At 40.7% G+C, this 20,595-nt stretch overlaps 3 protein-coding genes and 1 pseudogene across 4 annotated transcripts in view; 2 read left to right on the forward strand and 2 right to left on the reverse strand.

Moving 5' to 3' along the window:
* The window catches only part of LOC118933078 (olfactory receptor 52B6-like), a 118,567-nt gene that overhangs the window by 62,043 nt on the left and 35,929 nt on the right, over positions 1–20,595 (forward strand). The window lies entirely within an intron of this gene.
* Positions 1–20,595, forward strand: part of LOC118933075 (tripartite motif-containing protein 6) — a 162,945-nt gene that overhangs the window by 62,036 nt on the left and 80,314 nt on the right. The window lies entirely within an intron of this gene.
* Positions 6,484–7,585, reverse strand: LOC118933020 (olfactory receptor 52H1). Its single transcript, XM_036926993.2, has one exon. It carries the CDS (start codon positions 7,567–7,569, stop codon positions 6,484–6,486), a length of 1,086 nt encoding a protein of 361 aa, XP_036782888.2. The 5' UTR covers positions 7,570–7,585.
* LOC118933081 (olfactory receptor 52H1-like) lies at positions 17,278–18,213 on the reverse strand (annotated as a pseudogene).

The following is a 20,595-nucleotide window of genomic DNA, read 5'->3' on the forward strand; positions in this document are numbered from 1 at the left end:
TTGAGAGTCCTTTGCCCAGCACATAATACCTACTAGAGAAAGGCATATGAGGTCTCTTCTCCTTCCAAAGAAAGTGTCCGAGAGCTTAGGTGAATGTATGACTCCAGGAAGTCATGCCCTGGGCTCCGTAGGCAATCCTTGATAAGAGATCACACCCTTATCTTGCTTTACAGATTTTCACTTTCTTACTGATCCTGGGGACTGAGGAACCTGGGCAGGTGAGCAGAGAATAGGATCTCTAGCCCCAGGTGAAGCTGTCAAGCTTCCTGCCGTCTGTGGGCTGCTCCAGGCTTCTCTGCAGCCCTTCCTCCTGGGCCTTCTCTCACATCCCACTTTTTGACTCCTGCAGAGTAAAGTCAGTTAACAAACCAAGCTAGACTTCCCCGTGTGGAAGTCTTGTTGGTTCAGAAACCAGAGCTTCCTTCTAAAGGAGGAAGCTTCACCGCGTCACGGGGCCTGGTCCTGCCTCTCTCACAGTGGGGGCCCTGTGGGATCCTCTGGACCCTGGGGACATTCTGCCAGGACCCACAGGGCAGGCCCAGCCTTCTCAAAGGAAGAAGGATGTCAACTCCTTCAGGGCCTGGGAGCGTCTCTCCCCAAACCACAGGGCTAACACAACCCATACCCAAGCAGGAGCCTTGGCCTCAGGGTGTGGACCCTACTACCACAGTTCCTTTGGAAAAATGCCAGAGACAGCTCTGTCCGTGTCCACAGCCCACACATCTGCTCCTTGTACTTCCCCCAAAGGCTGAGTGGAGGGGAGGAGGAAGCCCGGATGTTCCCCAGCCACCAGCTCAGCCTCCGCCCGCTGCCCATGTCCGGTTCCCTCCAGGCACAGGAGCGCCCTCTGGTCTCCCACTGCCTGCTCTGCTCTCCTTGCCTGTCTAGTCTCTTGCCTCATCTCCAGGTATCAACTCAGCTTCTGTGAGTCATGAGTTCAGAAAGCGACATGTTGAGTGAGAAATAAGTAGGATCTGTATTCTCCCTGAGACACAGCTCCTGGCACAGGGCAGTCTCTGAGCTGTGGCTCCCAGTCTGGGAGCATCTCCTTGGTGGGGATGCTCCGCAGAGGTACCACACCCTCCTGTGCCCCTTTCTAGGATCAAGAAATCAACATTCAGAAAAGGATAGGGTCACACAGAGCTGGGACCAGGAACAAACTCTCCGGGATCCCAGTCCGGGACTGTTTCCTCTCCTGGATTTTGTGCCCTGATCCTCACTTGACAGCAGTTCTCTTTTTAGCTGGAGACTCTGTCTGCCACGCACACGGCTTCTGCAGCTCTGTTTGGCTCTGGGTTTCCACCCCAGCTCTGGTGGTGTCCTTGCTCTGACTCTGCTCACACATGCACTCTGTTTCACTGGCAGGCGGCATGAGGGCACTGGGGGTACACCGGCCTGCCTGAACCAGCTGCACACTGACACTTGTCTCCCACCGTGTGCCACCTCCTCCCCTTGGGTTCCACGCCAGAGGTCATCCCCTCCCTCTTCTTTTTCTGTTGAGCCCTTTCAGAGTGCCTCTGGCTCCTCAGAGCCATTCTGCTCACATATTGTGTCCCGCCAAAGGAGCTTGAGGGACAAGCTGTTCCCTCCAAGGAAGAGTAGAACATCAAAGAATATACTCAATGCAGCCGGAAACATTAGGGGAAAACAAGGGAGAATGAAAAGAGTTCAAGAAATGAACTCAGACAACATGCATTCAGTCTCAGGTTTCTCATTATGAATCATTTCATCACTTCCAGCTTTGGTTTAAGCAGATAGGATCCCCAGCCTGATTTTGGAGGAGGGAGTTGTGAGAGGGAAACACGGCACAGAATTACATTTTTCGTGCTCCTGTTTATCCCACTTCACAGGGGTTAAGATCTAGAGTGGACTCTGAAGTCACATTGTCTAGGTTCAAATCCTAGTTCTGCAACATATAAGCTGTGGACTTTGAAAATGATACTTCTATATGTCTCCATTTATTTATCTCCAAATTAGGGATAATAGTAAGTACACATACTTTACAGGAATGTTATAAGGATAAATAAAATAACATGTAAAGCAATTACTGCCTGAAACACAGTAGATACCCAATACATGTTAGATAATATTGTCATTATTATCCTTAGCAATTTTGTTACTCCCCAGACCCATTCTTCTGAGTCCCTCTCCACTGCATTCTTAGTTCTCGGTTTCATAATCTGATCAACAATCCTTTAACATATCTTAAAAAACAAAAAGGTGTGAAGGCAGAATGATCTTGAGTATTAAAAAAAAAAAAGGAAGAAAATGGCTAAAAGGCAAGCTGAAAGATCCAGATTAGATCTGATTAGACCAAAGAAGGAACTTCTTTACTGCTGAAGCCAAGAAAAGGAGGTTGATACAAAACCGTTTCTAAGTGAAATGGGGAATCGGTAGCATTATCTTCTAATTCCTGCTCTCGGCCCCAGCCTCCACCTTCCCACATCATTCTGAGCCAGGAATGGTGAGTGAGGGCAAAGGAGTGCTGGTGACTCAGTCCCCGTTCTCAAACCTAACAGCTGCCCCAGCCCTGCATTACATGCTCTCCTTTGCACCCCAAAGTGATTCTCAGAAAAACTAGTTCTTTGGACAAGGAAGCTTCCTGGAGCCTGTCCTTGAGAATTGGCACTTCTGGCAGAAGTTCATTGTTTAGTTCAATAGGGGAATAAATCTGGGTAAGGGAATAGGCAGGAGACCTTTTCAGGAGCCCCAAATCCTATCCAGAGTGTGACCAACCTGGCCGATGAACCCCTGCCGTGGATGGGGCAGGAACCTCTCACTGCTGCTGTGGAGGTGGGGTTACAGGTGAGGAATGGGCAGCCAGCCTCTGTCTGTCCAGTGCTGCATCAGTGTCAGCCGCTCCAGCCTGTCCTTTTGGTAGTCAGTGCACGGGAGACCTCGGAGATTCCAAAGGTGCCCCTGTGGTAAGCCTGGGAGGGAGCAAGGGTGGTGAGAAGGATTTATGGGTCTCTTATCCGAGCCCCTCAGGAGGCATGGATGCTGCACCCCTGATGGGATTGAGAAGCTGCTAGTCACAGCTGTGAACTGTTAGTGAGGAATTAGCAGAGGCCTGTAGTCATCTCTGCTGCCTCTCCCGGTCCCCAGGTTTCTATGCCTGACATGCTGTGGACTGGTAGAGAAAGGCACCAGTAGAGAAAGGTAGAGACTGAGCAGGGAGGTCTCTGCAGTGGTGTCTCCCTGGAAGAGGCAGCTGCAGACTCGCATGAGACGTGCTTCCCTCGACACAAAGGACAAACTCAGGTGCCATCTAGAGATGGACGGTCACCATGATTCAGTATCGTTTCTGTCCCATAGCCCTACAAAGAGACAAGCACCTTGGTGGGAAGGAGCCTTGGCTCTGAATCAGGCAGACCTGGCTGGAATAAGCCTCCTCTACTGCATTGTCTTGAGCAAGTTCCTTAACTCTTCTGTCCTTATTATTTTTCCTTTGTGTAATGACACTTAGTGTATCTTCTGAAGGAGGTGGTTGTGAAGATTAATTACAGTAATATGTATAAAACACCTAGCAGGGTGCCTTGAGTTTAGGAGATTAATACATTATTCAAGGTTGTGCAACGTGGAAAGAATCAGCTTGAGGACACGCTCTGGCTGTCTGAGATAACCTGCTGGGCTAGCAGTTGGACCCTAATGCAGACATTTTAGTGTCACAATGTCTCCCTCCCTCAGAAAAGGTGCTCCTTTCCATTTATAGGCGCATAAGAATTAATGGCAGATATTTCACAATATGTTACCCACAGTTTATATTTGTTTTTAGAACTAGTTTGAATGAAGTTTGTTTGTGTTTACACTGTCCCAGAACAAATTCACATTTTCCAAACAACAAAATTCTCATAATTGTGTGTTTTGATATTCTAAAATAATCCAATAAGCTTCTCTTATGTTAGAGCTTTCCCTTGTGGAGTTTATGTGTACTTTATAACCTAGAGGTTGTGAAAGCAGTTACTGAGAAATGGCGCAGAGACCATAAACAACCAGCCATCTGTGCAAATGCAGTTTCATTCATGTTCTGACAGTGGAATAGACAGTCTCACCAGAAAGAGCCATTGGCAGCTAGGACAGTAAGTTTGATCTTGAGGGAAGAGCAAAATTGGGCTTATTTAACCTGTTTTTCCCTCCCATAACAGTGAAGTGGTGGGAAGATTTTAATTGACAATGAGGAGCTCAGATTTAAACCTGATGAGTCCAGATGAGAATGGCAGTGATAATTGGTAAAAATACCAATATAACAGCTAATACTAAGATGATGTTTTACAATCTGAAAAACACATTCATGGATATTTTAATCTTAATCACAATACGGACCCTAAAAGGTAGGAAAGTAGACACTGAAATTTATCAGGAATATCACTTATAGAAACTAAGATACAGAGTTACCAGCAAAGAGGCCATAAAGCCATAGAAATAAATGAACTCTACTGGGGAAAAAGGGTAGAAAAGTAATTACAGATAACTGGGCCAAAGAGAGAGAGTGTGGGAGAAGGAAAGGGAGAGAGTGTAGGAGACAATCCCTTTATTGTATTTTCTCCGTCATTGAGCTTCCATGAAAACCATTCGTGAGTGTTGGTGAGTAACCATGGGTTTGAGTTCCTATCAGGATGAAAAGAGTGTGTGCTTTCAAATGATCTCAGCTCAGACTCTACTTATTATTATTCCTTCAGTAAACATTTAAAAATATCAACTCTTATCCAATCCATGTTCTCAGCAGAATATATCCAGAAGAGAATAAGAGATCATCTCTTCCAACATTCATATGCATTAACAAGCTGGCACAGTGAGCAGAATCCTCATTTAGTCAGATGTAGCTTAATTTAATAATAAAATTAGAGTTCATCAAAACAGTAAAAACAGACTCTGATATTCCTAGATATTTTTTCCCTTCCACTGGAGCCTGTTCTCACACGACTGAGGTGGTGTTCAATAGCAATATCTCTGAACTGGAAGGGAGTACATTCTATTCCAACTCTACATTCCTAACTTCCATGCTGTATGTTTTGGAAAAGTCATTTTCACTCTGTGGGCTTCAGTTTCCTCTTCCAAGAACGAGGTTTGAATGGCTCCAGCCCAGGGGTCTGGCCCTGTTCTTTCTCGTCCCCCCTCATCAGCTATCCCCATCTCATTCTGCTGCAGCCACACTGGTCTCTTTCTGTCCTCAACCCACGGTACACTGTTTCCTTCCAGCCCCAGGGTCTTCTCATTTGCTCTCCCCTCTTCCACTGTCCTCTCATCTCTTCAGTCCATCGTGTATTCAGTGTATTCTTCTTTTGGTTACATTACTATTCGCAAGTAATGAGTTTGTTCCCTTGCTTTTTATTTGTCATGCTCCTCATAATATTGACTCCATGGAAGCAGGGCTGAGCCTCTTCCATATCATTTACCTTCATATCCTGAACACTTAGAACAATATTTGTAATACAGTATGCACTCAATAAATAACTTCCAAGCAAATAATTTTTTGAAAAAGATTTATTGGAAGAACTCTAGATCTTTATTTGATCACAACATATGCCATTTTTCATGCTAGTGCTTATGATCTTATGGATGCATCTTACCATGGACATGTTACTTTAATGTAGAGTTCCTATCCTCATCCCCACCTTCACTACAGAAATGTGTCTTTTAATTGATTCTCTCTTGTGAGCAAAGCAATATACTCTGTAGATAAGAGCTCCATAAATCCTCTGGCCAGTGGGGTTTAATTTTTAATTTATTGTCCAAATGAACTGGCTTGAGGTCTCTTCTATGTATTGTTAGAAGTCCAGCCTTTTCTCAGATTTCCAACTGTTTTCAGGGGTCATGTTCTCTTGAGCAATCTCTCTGTAGCTCACTCCCTCAATGCGTCTTAAGGCCTAAAAGCTCTTCTCTATCACCTCTGGTGCTAACAACCCTGGCATGGTAAATATACTACTTCTCCCATTCCCATTTCTGTATAATACCATTGCTAGAACTTGTTGCTTATAGTAGACTTATACTAAAAGTGTCTGTTTTGGGAGATGGGACATTTAAAGGGAATTACATAGGTATAGCATGGACAATAATAAGATTTGAATAGTATAAATTACCTAAATCTATCTACTAATCCACTAAATGAGAAATTTCTCATTGATATTTTCACTTTTAATATCTCTTCTTCAGTGTCTCTATTTCACTTAACACATTGCTTTCCATAGCTACAAGTCTTGAATTCCAAATTCTTATTATTTTTTCCATTTATAGTAATTCAGCTCTGTGTTTTCACCTCTTCTTTCTAATCATATCCTATGCACCTTCACTTTCCACAAGCCAACAGGTCGTCAAGGTATTTTTTATACATAGAACCATCTCTTTCATATATATCATGTCATTTTCTTGGTATGCAAAAATATCTGCAGCCAATTCCTAATTTAAACAGAATTTTTTTTTAACTCTTGTTATGTTACTTTATGCTACAAAGTCATCCCAGCTTCCCCATTGCACAAAGGAGCATCATTCTTTACCCTTGGAAGAAAACAAAAGTGTGACCTTGTCTTTTATCTGTTTGGTCTTTACTCCATAGACAATGGGGTTGAGTGCAGGTGGAATAACGATGTAGAGATTGGCAAACACGATGTGGAAAGTACGGGAGACATTGTGTCCAAAGCGATGGGCAAGGATGGAGAAAAAGGCAGGTGTATAAAACATGAGGATGACACAGACATGGGAACCGCAGGTGCCAAGGGCCTTCTGACGGGCGTCTCGGGAGGGGAGGCGGAAGACAGCACAGAGGATAAGAGTGTAAGAAACAGCAATGAGAATCACATCTGAGATGACTGTCATGATGGGAACACAAAAACCATACCAGATATTGATGGAGATGTCAGCACAGGCGAGCCGGGCGACACCTATGTGTTCACAGTATGTGTGTGGTATGATGCGTGTCCTGCAGAAAGGCAGGCGTGTGAGCAAGAATACGTCTGGCAGGATGATGCAGAAGCTTCTAAAGGAGATGCCCATAACAATCTTGATGATGGTCTTGGGGGTCAAGATATTGGTGTATCTCAAAGGCAAACATATGGCCACATATCTATCAAATGCCATGGCCATCAGGATGGCTGAATCCAGCACAAAGCTATAGTGGAGGAAGAACATTTGTGTAAGGCAACCTGGGAATGTGATTTCTCGAGCCCCAAGCCAGAAGATACTGAGTGTTTTAGGAACACCTGCTGTAGACAAGATGAGGTCAGTCATGGCCAGCAGGGAGAGAAAGAAGAACATGGGTTTGTGAAGGCTATGCTCCACCACAATCAGATAGAGAAGGATACAGTTTCCCGCAACAGCCACAATATAGATGATGCAGAAGGGAATCCCAATCCACACGTGGGATTGCTCTAAACCTGGGATCCCCACCAGAATAAAGGGTCCTGTGTTGTAATTGCTCATGTTGAAAATGGCCATGGCAGACTGGGGTGGATAAGTCCCAGCACCTGAGGACAGAGGGTAGTAAAGGACAGTTAGGGTCACTAGAGTCACTCTCACTTCCCCCCACTTATCATTATTGACTTCTAAAGATAAGGTGACCATATAATTTATCATCTAAAGGGGGACAACTTTGAAGTGAAAAAACGGGTGGTATTATAACAATGGCAGGTAACAGGCACAAACTGGGATTGTCTCAGATGTAGTGGGATGTATAGTCATTCTACCTAAAGAGATTATCTTCTTTCTTCTGGACATCTCTGCTGGCTTACCTACTTCTCCAGGCAGTGTTCCAGACTGCCTACAATCACTCTTCTTATTATACATAATATACCCCTAATACAAGTTAACCAATTACAGGGTATATTTTCCATGGGTTAGAGGATTATAGTTTATATAACTTTATGGACATTATTGGTTAATATCTGTGTCCTCTGTCATTGTGGAATATCAGTCTCTGTACCAAGGCAATTACTTGCTCTTTTCAAAGCTACCTGATGACTGTGGCTCTTAAATTTGTGAAGTCAATGCCCTTTATTGCCACCCAAAAACCTAACTCAGTTCAATAAACACTAGCCGAGTTCCTACACTATGCTGGATAACACATGTAACTTAAATATAAATTAAAAGTTTCCTATAACTGAGGCCCAGGAGCTCTTGCTCCTCCAAAAATATCACTTTCTAGGACCCTATACACTATACAGATGTATAAGATCCTAATACTCTGGCCTTAGCACCATTAGTCAAGATTTCTATCCAAAAGAAGGATTGTTCCCTTGTGAACATATATTCTATAGATATATAGACCCTAGGACACATACTGTCAGATACACACACACACTTAATACATACAATTTCAATCATACTCTGATCTACACTTAGATTCTATTATACATTTTATCATATGTTTACCCACAGTAAATCTTATGCAAACATAAACTCCTCCACTCCCTCTCTCTGTCTCACACACACATGCACACACCACACATACACCATACGTACGTGTGTGCACACATGCCAAGGAAAATATAAATGAAATATTTCACGATTGGATTTTGGCACTGCCATTGTTTTATAAATTCCCAAAATCCTTACTTGGAGACTTGCTCTTTTAGGGACTAGGCTCATATACCTTCTTCTTCTCCAGTTATGTGCTTACTAGAAAGCTATTTATAATCCATCAATAACCAGCCATAAAGAAAGACCAAGAACTCCCAAGATTGGAACTAAGAGGAAGCTTGTGATGGCCATGCGCCTCAAATTTCTTGAACCAACAAGACCAAAACTCCCATCCAGCTTCATCCCTACTCCATTTTTGTCTCATTATTTGGCCCAGTTTACCGTACCTTCCAGCTCCCAGGCCAACCCTTAGTTTCTCCATTCTCCCACATTTAAGAGAAAGAAACAGGACTCTCTCTTCTTTTCTTTCTGATCTTCCCTTATCTATGAGCAAAAACACATTTCTTGTAGCAACTCAAACTCTCCTCTACAGTCTCCATGATGCATATGGTTCTGGGGACATAGTCCAGAATTCAGACAGTGGGATTGTCCAGCCCCGATCTGCTGAGATTTCCTGTTCTCCAGTTTTCTCATGTTGATCTTTGTTTTCCTACCCCTGGGGTCCTAGAACCTCCTAGCACCCAAAGTGGAGGTCTGATTAGGCCATTCAGCCTTCATGTTGGAAACCTCTCTTCTATGCTGCTCACATGCCCGTAACAGTGCATGGCGTCAGCACCCTGAAACCATATATGTTGTCTCACAGCTCTTCCAACTTGTCTGAAGTCATCTTTTATTCGTACATACTTGAGGAAAAGTCTCTACATTTTATGTTTTCATGCACTCAAACACAACAGATGTTCATATAATCATCCAAAGCATTTGCAAACACACACGTGGGCATGTAAAAAAAGTTAACTCTGAGGCTTGTCATTCCACAGCAGACAAATCTACAATGTGGGGCAATCTATAAAACAGTCTGGTCTTTTCCACATGTTGATGCCATTAGGAAATAGTTTCCTAGATTAAAATAAATTTAAGAAAAAGAACCAAATGCAATTTTGATTCTATTAAACAAACCAGAAATAGGAGATAATGAATAATTGGGGATATTTAATATCAACTAGGTATTAGATGATATAAAGTAATTAGTATTGATGTTATTAAATGTGATCATCTATTCTGATAGATACACACACAAGTGCCCATAGTGTCTCCATAAAATATTGGCACAAAGTATGTTCTGTGGATCCAGACAGCTAGGCACTTTGCTCAGAGCTGAGTAACCTGCTAGCAGTGGGAGTTGCTTACTTGAACTATGTGGTCCTTGGGTTCTCCATTTTTCAAAAGGGCTGAATATCTCGAATTCTTAGTTGTTATTAGGACAAAATAAGATATGCCCCCCATGACCACTCCTTAATGTAACATCTGGTACATGACAAGCATGTAATAAATTATTAGATTTTGTTAGATTATATCTAATTTTTTATTAGATTATATTTTATATTATCAGTAGTATCACTGACAGTCAGATGTCAGATCACACAGTGAAGAGAATGTAAATAGACGGATGCATAAAAACTTAAAAGCACTCCGGGACATACACCCACCCACACACCCGCACACTTAATTCCACCCTGTATGTTAGGGCTGTGGGTCCTTGTCATGTGTCTGATCCACATCAGACATCAGAAAATGGAGCCCTGAGCTTTTCATTCACTCCCTCTTTCTCTCCAAATCCTAGGCCCCTTCAAACAGACCCTTAAACAGCTAGCACTCACGTAATCTTGGGAACTGGGCCAAACAGAAGGAAGAAAGATTATGCTGACAGACACACAGAAAGTGTGCAAGAGGGAGAGACACACCAGCTGAAGAAATAAGTGAAGGAAAGAAGGAGGAACTGATGGGCAGGCCAGTTCCTGCTCGTTTATGTTTTCCGGCCGTTGTTCAATGTAGGGAAGAGGCAAATAGTTGGGCCTGAGGGACCCTGACAGCCTCTCTTCCCACTCTCAAGGGAAGAGTATAAAGGAGTTTCTATTAACCCTGCCCATGCCTGTGAGTTCACATGGCTTCAGGATGTAGTTCTTCTCTGCATCTGCATGTGAGCTGATACGCCAGTGAGTGTGTGTCATGTGTGTGCCCATCTGTCAGATCACCCAGCTCAAGACCTCACTTCCAAGACAATGGACTATGGATAAGGTACTTAATGTCTTTAGCAAGGTAATAATATACTATCTTCCTCTTGAGATTATACAAGGATTGACAAAAGTGATAAGACAGTGCCTGTGGAAATGCTTACACAATGCTGGGCTCATAGCACGTTTGTAACATGATTCTATGGCCACTTCACGATGCTTTACTGCCATTCAAAGTGGGGCCCCAGATCTGCATTCACAAGCTCTACAGTGGATTTTTTGCCTGTTATTTTTCCCTGGGGGCCAGTGCAGACATGGATGTGAGCACAAGAACTAGAACACAGGAGAGTTGGTTGGAACTATCTCTGTTGGGGAAGGAGTGGAATAAACCCTGGATGCTGTTTCCTTTGAAGGACTGCGTGAGGGTGTTCCTGCTGAGCATGGAATGGCTGCCACTTTGGACCATGTTTGGCTGAATATTCCGTTTTAACTTCAAGGCTGTCATGTCCCAAACTACATTCATCACTCCCCCAAACTCGCTCTTTCTGTGCTCACAAGCTCAGGGAATGTCAGCTCACTCCAAATTGTATTGCTGTTCTCACCTAAATAACTCCTGATCCTATTCTCTTCTGACTCCATTGTCCAGCTGCTGTGGTCTCTTACTAAATTACTCTACCAGCCTCCTAAACAATCATCTTGTTTCCATTTTTGTCTTGCTCAGCACATTTTCCACACTGCAGGCAGACTACTTTTTCCAAAGTATATCTGATTATGTCATTCCTTCGCTGAAATCTCATTTTTGTTCTCATCTCAAATTCTTAACTTTTGCTATGTTCTCTACTTTTATCTTCCTCCCGATATTTGTGTGTCACATTTTTATTATTTCAAACTCAATGTAAATTGGACCTATATTATCATTTTTATTGGTAAAAAAATAGAAATCAATAAAACACCCTGGGAGCATGTTTCATAAAACATGTAAATAAAATTCCTGTGGGAACACCGTTAGATCTGACTGTTGGTATTGTCCAGAATCCTGGAAGCCCAGATCTCATTTTATACATAAGAGTTTCTTCTTTCATAAACCTAACAGCCAGGTCAGTTTTCCTAGCATGACACATCCAGTCTTTCTCTCTATGTGTCTGCAAAGATACTCACCAGTAGCCTGAAGAGTGGACTCCAAAATTGTTCATTTGTTTGCCTTTCCTTCCGGTTGGACCCAGAGTACAAATAGTTCCATCCTCAATGGCTCTTCTACATCTCACATTGCAGGACTATTGAAAATATCAGTCAAATGTACAACAATGTTTTGTTTGATGTACTGTTAGTCTAGTTTTTTGGGGCCAGAATCTTTATAGGAGGAATAGGCATGGTTAAGTCATGGAAATTCCAAGCTCTTACCTTTGGTGTATTCTGTTTCCTTGTGGAGACATTTGTCTTTCTTTGACTATTGATTGGATGGGAAAGGACTGGTTATAGGTAATTTGCTTGAGTGTTTATATGAACACATGTTCTATATACACAGTTATTAACTTAATGATTAATGTTGCCATAACCTGGGCTACTAAAAATAGTTTTCTGGTGAATCAGTTAATGATTTCCACTGGACTAAAATAGGAACGTGGTCTGGTGCCCCTGCCCTCTTCATTTATAATTCACACCTTAAAACTTTAAATTATATGCCTTACCCTTCACTCTCACTTAACAGCCAAAAACGAACTATTATTTATGCACAAAAGTTTTTATTCTTTTAGCATGATGTAGCAATAGCACCTTAGCAGTCAGCTGGTCCTGCTGTCTAGTATTGTCATGCATGAGTACAAATCAACTATTTCAGAATGAAAGTCCTCCAATTCAATGACTGTCATGTGTGTAACAATTTAACTTGAAATCGTGTTGCTCATTTTGAAATGATTAAGGTGGAAATTTTTTATGCCAGTTTTAATATTTTGTTCATTTTAGTTTGGGCCCCTATCAATTACTTGAACTTCCGTTTAGCTGTTTTGCACAACGTGGAATCAGAGCTACTTCACAGGGACTCAGCCCCATGGGAAGGAGTTTCTATCGGTCAGTGTCCAGTGGAGGCTGACTTTGCCTTTGCCTTTTCCTCCAGGTAGAGGGCTTAGGTTTTCCCTTGGTCAAAAGAGGCTGCCCACCTACTGAAGGTTAATGGGTATGATAATGGACAATAGACAGAGGCTGCTGAATCTGGTGATTCCCTTCATCCCCCCCACCAAAAACTATCATAAATCTTGTAACAAAAACAGTAGATATTTGTGTGATGTTTTAAAATACAATTTGGAATTCATTGCCACCTTGCTTAAAATACTATGGCTTCCCATGGTTCTTAGAGTTTTAAACTCCTTTAAATGATCTGGATTTTTCCACCTTCTACAATCTCACCTTTTGTATTTCTTCTGCTTACACCCATCCCGTCCCACCTATTTCCAGTTCCTTTAATGCACTGAGCCTTTTTTCAGCTCTGTGTCCTTACAGGTGCTAAGCCCTCTGCCTCTCTTTCTTCTTTTTAAAATAAGCATGCAAGAGTTTACTCACCCATAAATGTTTACTTTTTTCCCTTTTTTCTAGCTTTATTGAGGTATAATTGACATGTGAAATTGTCATATTTAAGGTGTACAGCGTGATTTGATATATATATGTGTGTGTGTGTGTGTTAATATATATATATGATTTGTGAAATATTTACCATAATCATGTTAACTAACACATCTATGACATCATGCAGTTACTTTTGTGTGTGTGTGGTGAGGATGCTTAAGATATATTATCCTAACAAATTTCAAGTATACAATACACAGTATTATTAATGAATAGTCATTATGCTGTACATTACATCAGCAGAACTTATGCATCTTGTAACTAGAAGCTTGTGCCCCCTGACCGACGTCTCCCAGTGTCCTTCACCCAACCAGCCAGCCAGCCCCTAGGAACAATTGTTCTTTCTGTTTCTATGAGTTTGCTTTTTTTTTAAGATTCCACTTACAAATGATACCACACAATATTTGTCTTTCTCTGTCTGACTTATTTCATTTAGCATAATGTCCTTCATCCACATTGTTGCAAACAGCAGGATTGCCTTCCTTCTTGAAGATGAATAATAGTCCATTGAATAAAATGTTGTATCATTTTCTTTATCCATTTGTCCACCAACAGACACTTAGGTTAGGTACTTTTCATATCTTTGAAATCGCGATTAATGCTCTAGTGAACCTGGGAGAGCACATATCTCTTCAGGATATTGATTTTATTTCCTTTGGAGATATACCCAGAAGTGGGATTGTAGAATCATATGGTAGTTCTATTTGTAATTTTGAGGGGATCCTTCATACTGCTTTCCATAATGGCTGTAACAATTTATATTAGCACCAACAGTGTACAAGGGGTCCTTTTCCTTAAAATCCTCACCAATATTTGTTATCTCTTGTCTTTTTGATAACTGGCATCCTAAAAGCATGAGGTGGTGTCTCATTGTGGTTATGATTTGTATTACCCTCATGACTACTGATGTTGAGCACATGTCTGTGTATCTGTTGGCCACTTATATGTCTTCTTCATTGGAAAAAAAATATCTATTCAGTTATTTTTCCCATTTTTTAATCAGATGATGATTATGGTAATATTTTGCTATTAATTGTATGAGCTCCTTATATATTTTGGGTATTAGCCCCTTATCACAAACATTTTCTTCATTTCCCTGGTTGCTTTTTCATTTTGTTGATGATTCTTTGGTTGTGCAGAAGCTTTTTAGTTTGCTGTAGTCTCACTTGTTAATCTTTCTTGCTTTACCTCTGCTATTGGTATCATATCCAAAAAGTCATTGCCAATACCAAGGTCAAAGAGTTTTTCTATTTTCTTCTAGGAGTTTTATAGTTTTAAGGTATATATTTTAAGTCTTTAATCCATTTTGAGTTACTTTTTATGAGTAGTGTAATATAAGGGTCCAGTTTTATTTTTTGTGTATGGCTGTGCCATTTTCCCAGCACCATTTATTGAATAGACTATCCTTTCCCCATTTGGTACTTTTGTTAACCATATATGTGTGGGTTTATTTCTCAGTCTTTGTTGTGGTACATTGAGCTGTGTTTCTGTTTTCATGCCAATACCACACTGTTTTGATTACTATTTCTTTATAATATAATTGGAAATCAGGAAGTGTGATGCCTCCAGCTTTGTTCTTTCTCAAGACTGCTTTGACTATTCAGGGTTTCTTGTGGTTCCATACATATTTTAGAATTTTTTCTTCTTCTTCTGTAAAAAGTGATATTGGAGTTTGAAAGCAGTTACATTGAATCTGTAGATCAGTTTGGGTAATATGGCTATTTTAACATTAATTCTCCAAATCTAGGAACACAGGATAGCTTCCATTTATCTGTGTCTTCTTCAGTTTTTTTTTTCAGTGTCTCATAGTTTTCTCTATACAGGTCTGTCATCTCCTCTGTCTGAATCATGTCCACCTCATACCCTAACTTGACTTATTTCTCATGATTTCCATCTTTGTTCAAGAAAATGCAGTTTCTTTCAGGAAGGGCTTTCCTGCACACCTACATTGAAGCTGGTTTCCTCTGATAGTCTCTCTCCTAAAGCACTGTTTTAAAATTCTTGTTTATTTCTCTCTGACAGAAGACCTAATGCAATCTGAAGTTATATGTCCACTTGGGTGTTTATGTGATTGAGGCCTGCCTCCCTCACTGAATTACTAACTCTAGGAGGGTTAGGGCGATCTCTGCTAGGTTCAACCTAGTAAACAAAGTACCTAACACAGTGTTTCAGATATAGAAAATGTTTGTCAAATATTTGGTAAATATTGTTTAATTAATTAATTAATTAATTGATGGATAAATATTGCCTGGCATCCTCTCAGTACTCTGAATATCTGGACTATACTAAACCTAAGGAGATTAGCATTATATTGGCTCCCCACACAATGTTTAGCCTTTATTGAATGGATGTTTACAGTGCTCTCTACTGCAAAAAGGGACTGAAGAGTCCCTTGTTAACTATATATTATGTAAGAATGTGATTAACTGCATTACTCGGTGCCTTTTCTCCAAGAGGTCTCTGAAAATAAATGTTTCTGTTATTCATATCAGAAGAACTCTTACTTCTCTGAGCAACTTACTGGCTTCTAGTTTATAGGCACTGTGATTATTTAACTAAGTCATGCTTAACTCTCAATATGTTAGTGCTGAATTCATCACCCATGTATGATAAAATGTTGGGAATTCTTGGTAGATGGAAAGCATATTAGCCTATTTCTTACCTTTTTTTAAATAAATCTCTATCTCTGTTTTTCTTTTTGCTTCTACTTTCTCTTGTACTCATATTTCATAGTATTTTCATTTATGGTGTTCAAAATATAGCAAATAATTTTGGAAACAATATATGTGGCTACTGTCACATAATAAAATAATATATACCCAAAACTTATGTCTTGGCATCCAAAGAATATATCTTTCTTATTCAAATTATATGTTGAGAGTTATTATAGAAATATAAATCTAAAGACATATGAATAGAGTGGTAACATGGGGGTGAGAAAGCAGTGTCGAAGTTGAGTACCATTCAGAACTCTGGTATTTTGATTCAGATGAAAAGTGAATATTTGGATCACAGGGGCAAGGGAGCGGGGTGTGCATACCAGGCTGGTGACACTAAGAGGTTGTTTTGAAAGAATCAATATATTTTGAGGACACATTAGGAGAAAATCAGATGTCAACTATCATTGGCTCCTGACAAACACCAAAAATAGTTATTCCTTGACTAATTTAACAATGGAATGACTCACTATGACCAACATAGACATACTTGATTTGAAGAGATAATGAATCAAAAATGTACATTTTGGGCATGAGACTACATCTCTTTTGAGATACAAGACTGAAGAAGAAATCTGGGGCCACCAGAACTTCAAATTGGTCAGGTTTCAAACCTACATCTTAGTCTGTGAATGCTTTTCCATCTTCCTGGCCATAGGAATTTAGCATCTTACTTTCATTCATTCTTAGGGGACTCTGACCACAGACATCTCATTTGGCTTTCTCAAGAGTGAGTGAAAAATGAGTTTCAGGTTTCATCATTGCCTTCTTTCCTCATCCAAAAAAAATACCTGCACTCTTAATTTAATAATTTCATGATTATTTACCACTTGTTTATTTGATGAACATTGTTTATGCTGCTAGTACATGCCAGGACCTCTCCTTGATGCTGTCTAGAAATGGATTGGGGTAGCCAAACTAAACCTCCAGAACCCCACAGAGTCATCGTGGCAGAAACCCCTTGCTCTACTATGACATGTAAACTACCATGATACACAGATCTCAAAAAACACAATTATAATGAAAAAGAGATGTTTATTGTTTTATTTTTTTCATTAAAAGTTTTATAATCACCTTTGACCAGTCAAAAGGAATTGCAAAATTTAGTTTCCACATATAAACATATATATTTGTTTGTTTGTTTGTTTATATTTATATACATGTTATTTCTTAGACTCAGAATTATTTTTCAGCTTCAATGATTGAGTATATTGCTGCCTAAAATAACAAAGAAAGCAAAACCAAGGTTCTGATTAATAAGGAATTTTTTCATCTGTCCCTTCTCTGGAACATTGGCTATAGGTTCACTCTTTAATACACACTGAGAACTCGCCCCCACCTCCAGACATCAGGATATATCAATGGGACCCCTTAGGAAAGAGCAGAAGAATAACTTTGTCCCTGATCTGCTTTGTCTTTACTCCACAGACAGGGATTGAGTGCGGGTGGGATGAGTACATAGAGGTGGGCAGACATGATGTGAAAGGGGCGAGGAACATTATGCCCAAGGCGGTGAGCAAGGATGGAGATGAACGCTGGCCATAGAACATGCGGATAACACAGACATGGGAGCCACAGGTGCCAAGGCCCTTCTGGTGGGCGTTTCGGGAGGGGAGATGAAAGACGGCACAGGGGATGAGGGCATAGGAAACAACAATTAGGGTCACATCTGTAATTACTGTCATGATGGGAAAGCAAAACCCATACCAGATGTTGATGGAGATGTCAGCACAAGCAAGCCGGGCAGCACCTCTGTGTTCACAGTATGCATGAGGGATGATATGTGTCCTGCAAACGGGTAGACGGTTTATGAGGAAGACACAGGGAAACAAAACACAGAAACTTCTGAAGGAAATTCCCAAAACAATTTTGACCATGGTCCTGGGGATCAGAATAGTGGTGTATCTCAAGGGTGAACAGATGGCCAGGTAGCGATCAAATGCCATGGCCAGGAGGATAGCGGAGTCCAGGACAAAGCTGTAGTGCAGGAAGAATACTGGGTGAGGCAACCGGGAAAACTGATTTTCTGGGGACCAAGCCAGAAGATGGTAGGAGTTTTAGGACACATGTGGTAGACAATATCGGATCAGTAATGGCTAGCTTGGAAAAGAGAAAGAACATGGGTGCGTGAAGACTACTCTCCACAGCAATGAGGTAAAGAAGGATACTCTTGCCCGCGATGGCCACAAGGTAGACAAAGCAGAAGGGGATGCTGATCCAGACTTGGGACTGCCCAGGTCCAGGATACCCAAAAGGGCGAAGGCACCTAGGTTATAGCTACTCAGGCTGTACATGGCTGTTGAGGTCTGATGAACAGATTCTTCATCCTAAGAACAAACTGTGTATGATGTACATGAGAAAATGGCGAGGTGGTTCTTCCTCCACCCTCTCTGTAGGGGCGGCTCCTCTCTTCCCTGTCTGCCAAGAACCTCCCAATGCTCATCTCTTCAAGAAAGAGTCCCCAAATCTAATACCCCTGGTACTAGTAACTCAGTCACTCAGGAATCTTCTTCAAACTGCATAAAATGTTATTTCCATTTTAATGAATAAGTTTTTCCTGAGTCAGTGTAATCAGTTGCTCTATACATGTGAGTATAGAGAAAAACAAGGCAACCACATGCAGAGAAAGAAAGAAACTAAGGAAAGGGGGGCACCTTTGGGAAAATAAGGAGATAATTAACAAATATAGACTCTTACTACAGGCCAGCCTTTATAAATATTATCTCACTTAGAACAATCTTCTAAGATATGAATTTTTATCCCCCTCATTTTTTAAAACTGAAACTGAAACTCTTTGAGATATTCCTACCAGTCTCCTCTTTAGTGACTAGAAGAGCCAAGATCATTAGGTCCCACAGCCATGCCCTTCCATGCCGCTGTCCTACCTTGGGTGACTGCCTCAGTGTGCTTGTGGATGCCAAAAAGTGAAGAGTCATGGGGTGTAGAGAAGAGTGTATGGAAAAACATAGCGCACAAGCTGTAACTGTCCAGCACAAGGACCCTACCCCACCTGCAAGCATTGCCCTGCTATCCCTTACACTATAGAACCCTGAGCTTTGCAGACTGGAATGTTCTCTGAGGCTGAGTTTGGTACCTCACCATGGAGAATAATATGAAAAAGGGCATGCAGCTGAGCCTCCCGCCCACTGTTCGGTTTAAAGAGGAAGCTAGTTTGTGGTTTTTGACAAATGCAGGGTGACCTCTAGTGGAAGAAATACAGAATTAATATGTCCTACGTTTTGGGTCAAGGTGAAAGCAGATAAGCAAGCTCTATAATGAGAATTCATGTGTTTTGGAACCTTCAATTTACTAACTACACAAATCTAAAAATTTTTCACATGAAATCACTTCTGAACAACACTATGAGATAGGTAATACGGTGTCCACATTTTAAAGACAGAAACTAAGGTGGGGAAAGTTAAGTAACTTGTTTATGGCTGCACAATAAGGACGTGGTAGAGCTGGGACTCACACCCATGGGGTCCTCCCATAGATTCCCATGTACATAAAACAAAATTCTCTATAGAGCTTATGGCAAATGATATACATGATATCTATATATCAAAAGATAAAAATTAGTTCACATAAAGGAAACAAATACTTTTATATGTGAACTCTAAAAAATCTGTAAAAAATAACAAAAATACCTACTGAACTCATAGATACAGAGAACAGATTGGTGGTTTGACAGAGGCGGGGTGGGAGATGGGTGGAATGGGTAAAGGGGGTCAAAAGGTACAAACTTCCAGTTACAAAATAAATTAAATCCTGGCAATGTAATGTGCAGCTTGGTGACTATAGTTAATGATACTGTATTATGCATTTGAAAATTGTCAGAAAGAAGATCTTCAAAGTTCTCATCACAAGAGAAGAATTTGCAAGTATCTGTGGTGGTTGATGTGAATAGACATTATGGTGATCATTTCAGAGAACATACAGATATTTAATCATGTTGTACACTTGAAGCTAATATGTTACATATCAATTATATCTCAGTAAAAACAGAAAACAGAGAAAACTGAAGGCATAAAACAAATTAACAGCATAAAACCAAACACATCACTTATGCTTATAAATGTAGATTGCTTAAACTCCTCTATTTAAAAGCATAGGAATCAATTAAATCTTTTCAAATAAAATTCAGTTAATTATATTTTACTCAAATGAGAAAGACCAAAAACAAAATGACCCAGAAAGAATGAATGAAAAGGGTATTCAAGCATGCTTCAGACAAACTGGAACACAAAGGAAGAATGTCTACCAAAAGGAAAATCAGAAAAAGTTTGCTTTAAGAAGTACTAAGTACAGCAAAAGGTACTTTGAACTTTTAGAAGGAACCCTCCTTAATGAAGATGTAAGTCATACCACTCACAGGCATCTCTTCTTAGCACTTATTTAAAATAAACAAAAAAGCATTGTTCCTTAGCAGCAGTCTGTTCATCTACCACTTTTTCTCTTTTCTTATTATTGTCCACAGACTTCCTTGTACTCCCTTTAATTCTTTGAATACACATGTCTAGCTATTAGCTGCAGCAAGCTTAGCATCCCTGTCCCTCACCTGTTCCACACTTTTCCCTCAAAGTAGCATGACATCATCTTGGATCATTTTATTTCGTTGCTGGGGGCTCAGCTACACAGTTCCAGGGTTTTATCTTTGAAGTGCTGTAACTCAGAAT

The sequence above is a fragment of the Manis pentadactyla genome, chromosome 9 (assembly GCF_030020395.1).
Source record: "Manis pentadactyla isolate mManPen7 chromosome 9, mManPen7.hap1, whole genome shotgun sequence".
Classification (NCBI taxonomy): domain Eukaryota; kingdom Metazoa; phylum Chordata; class Mammalia; order Pholidota; family Manidae; genus Manis; species Manis pentadactyla.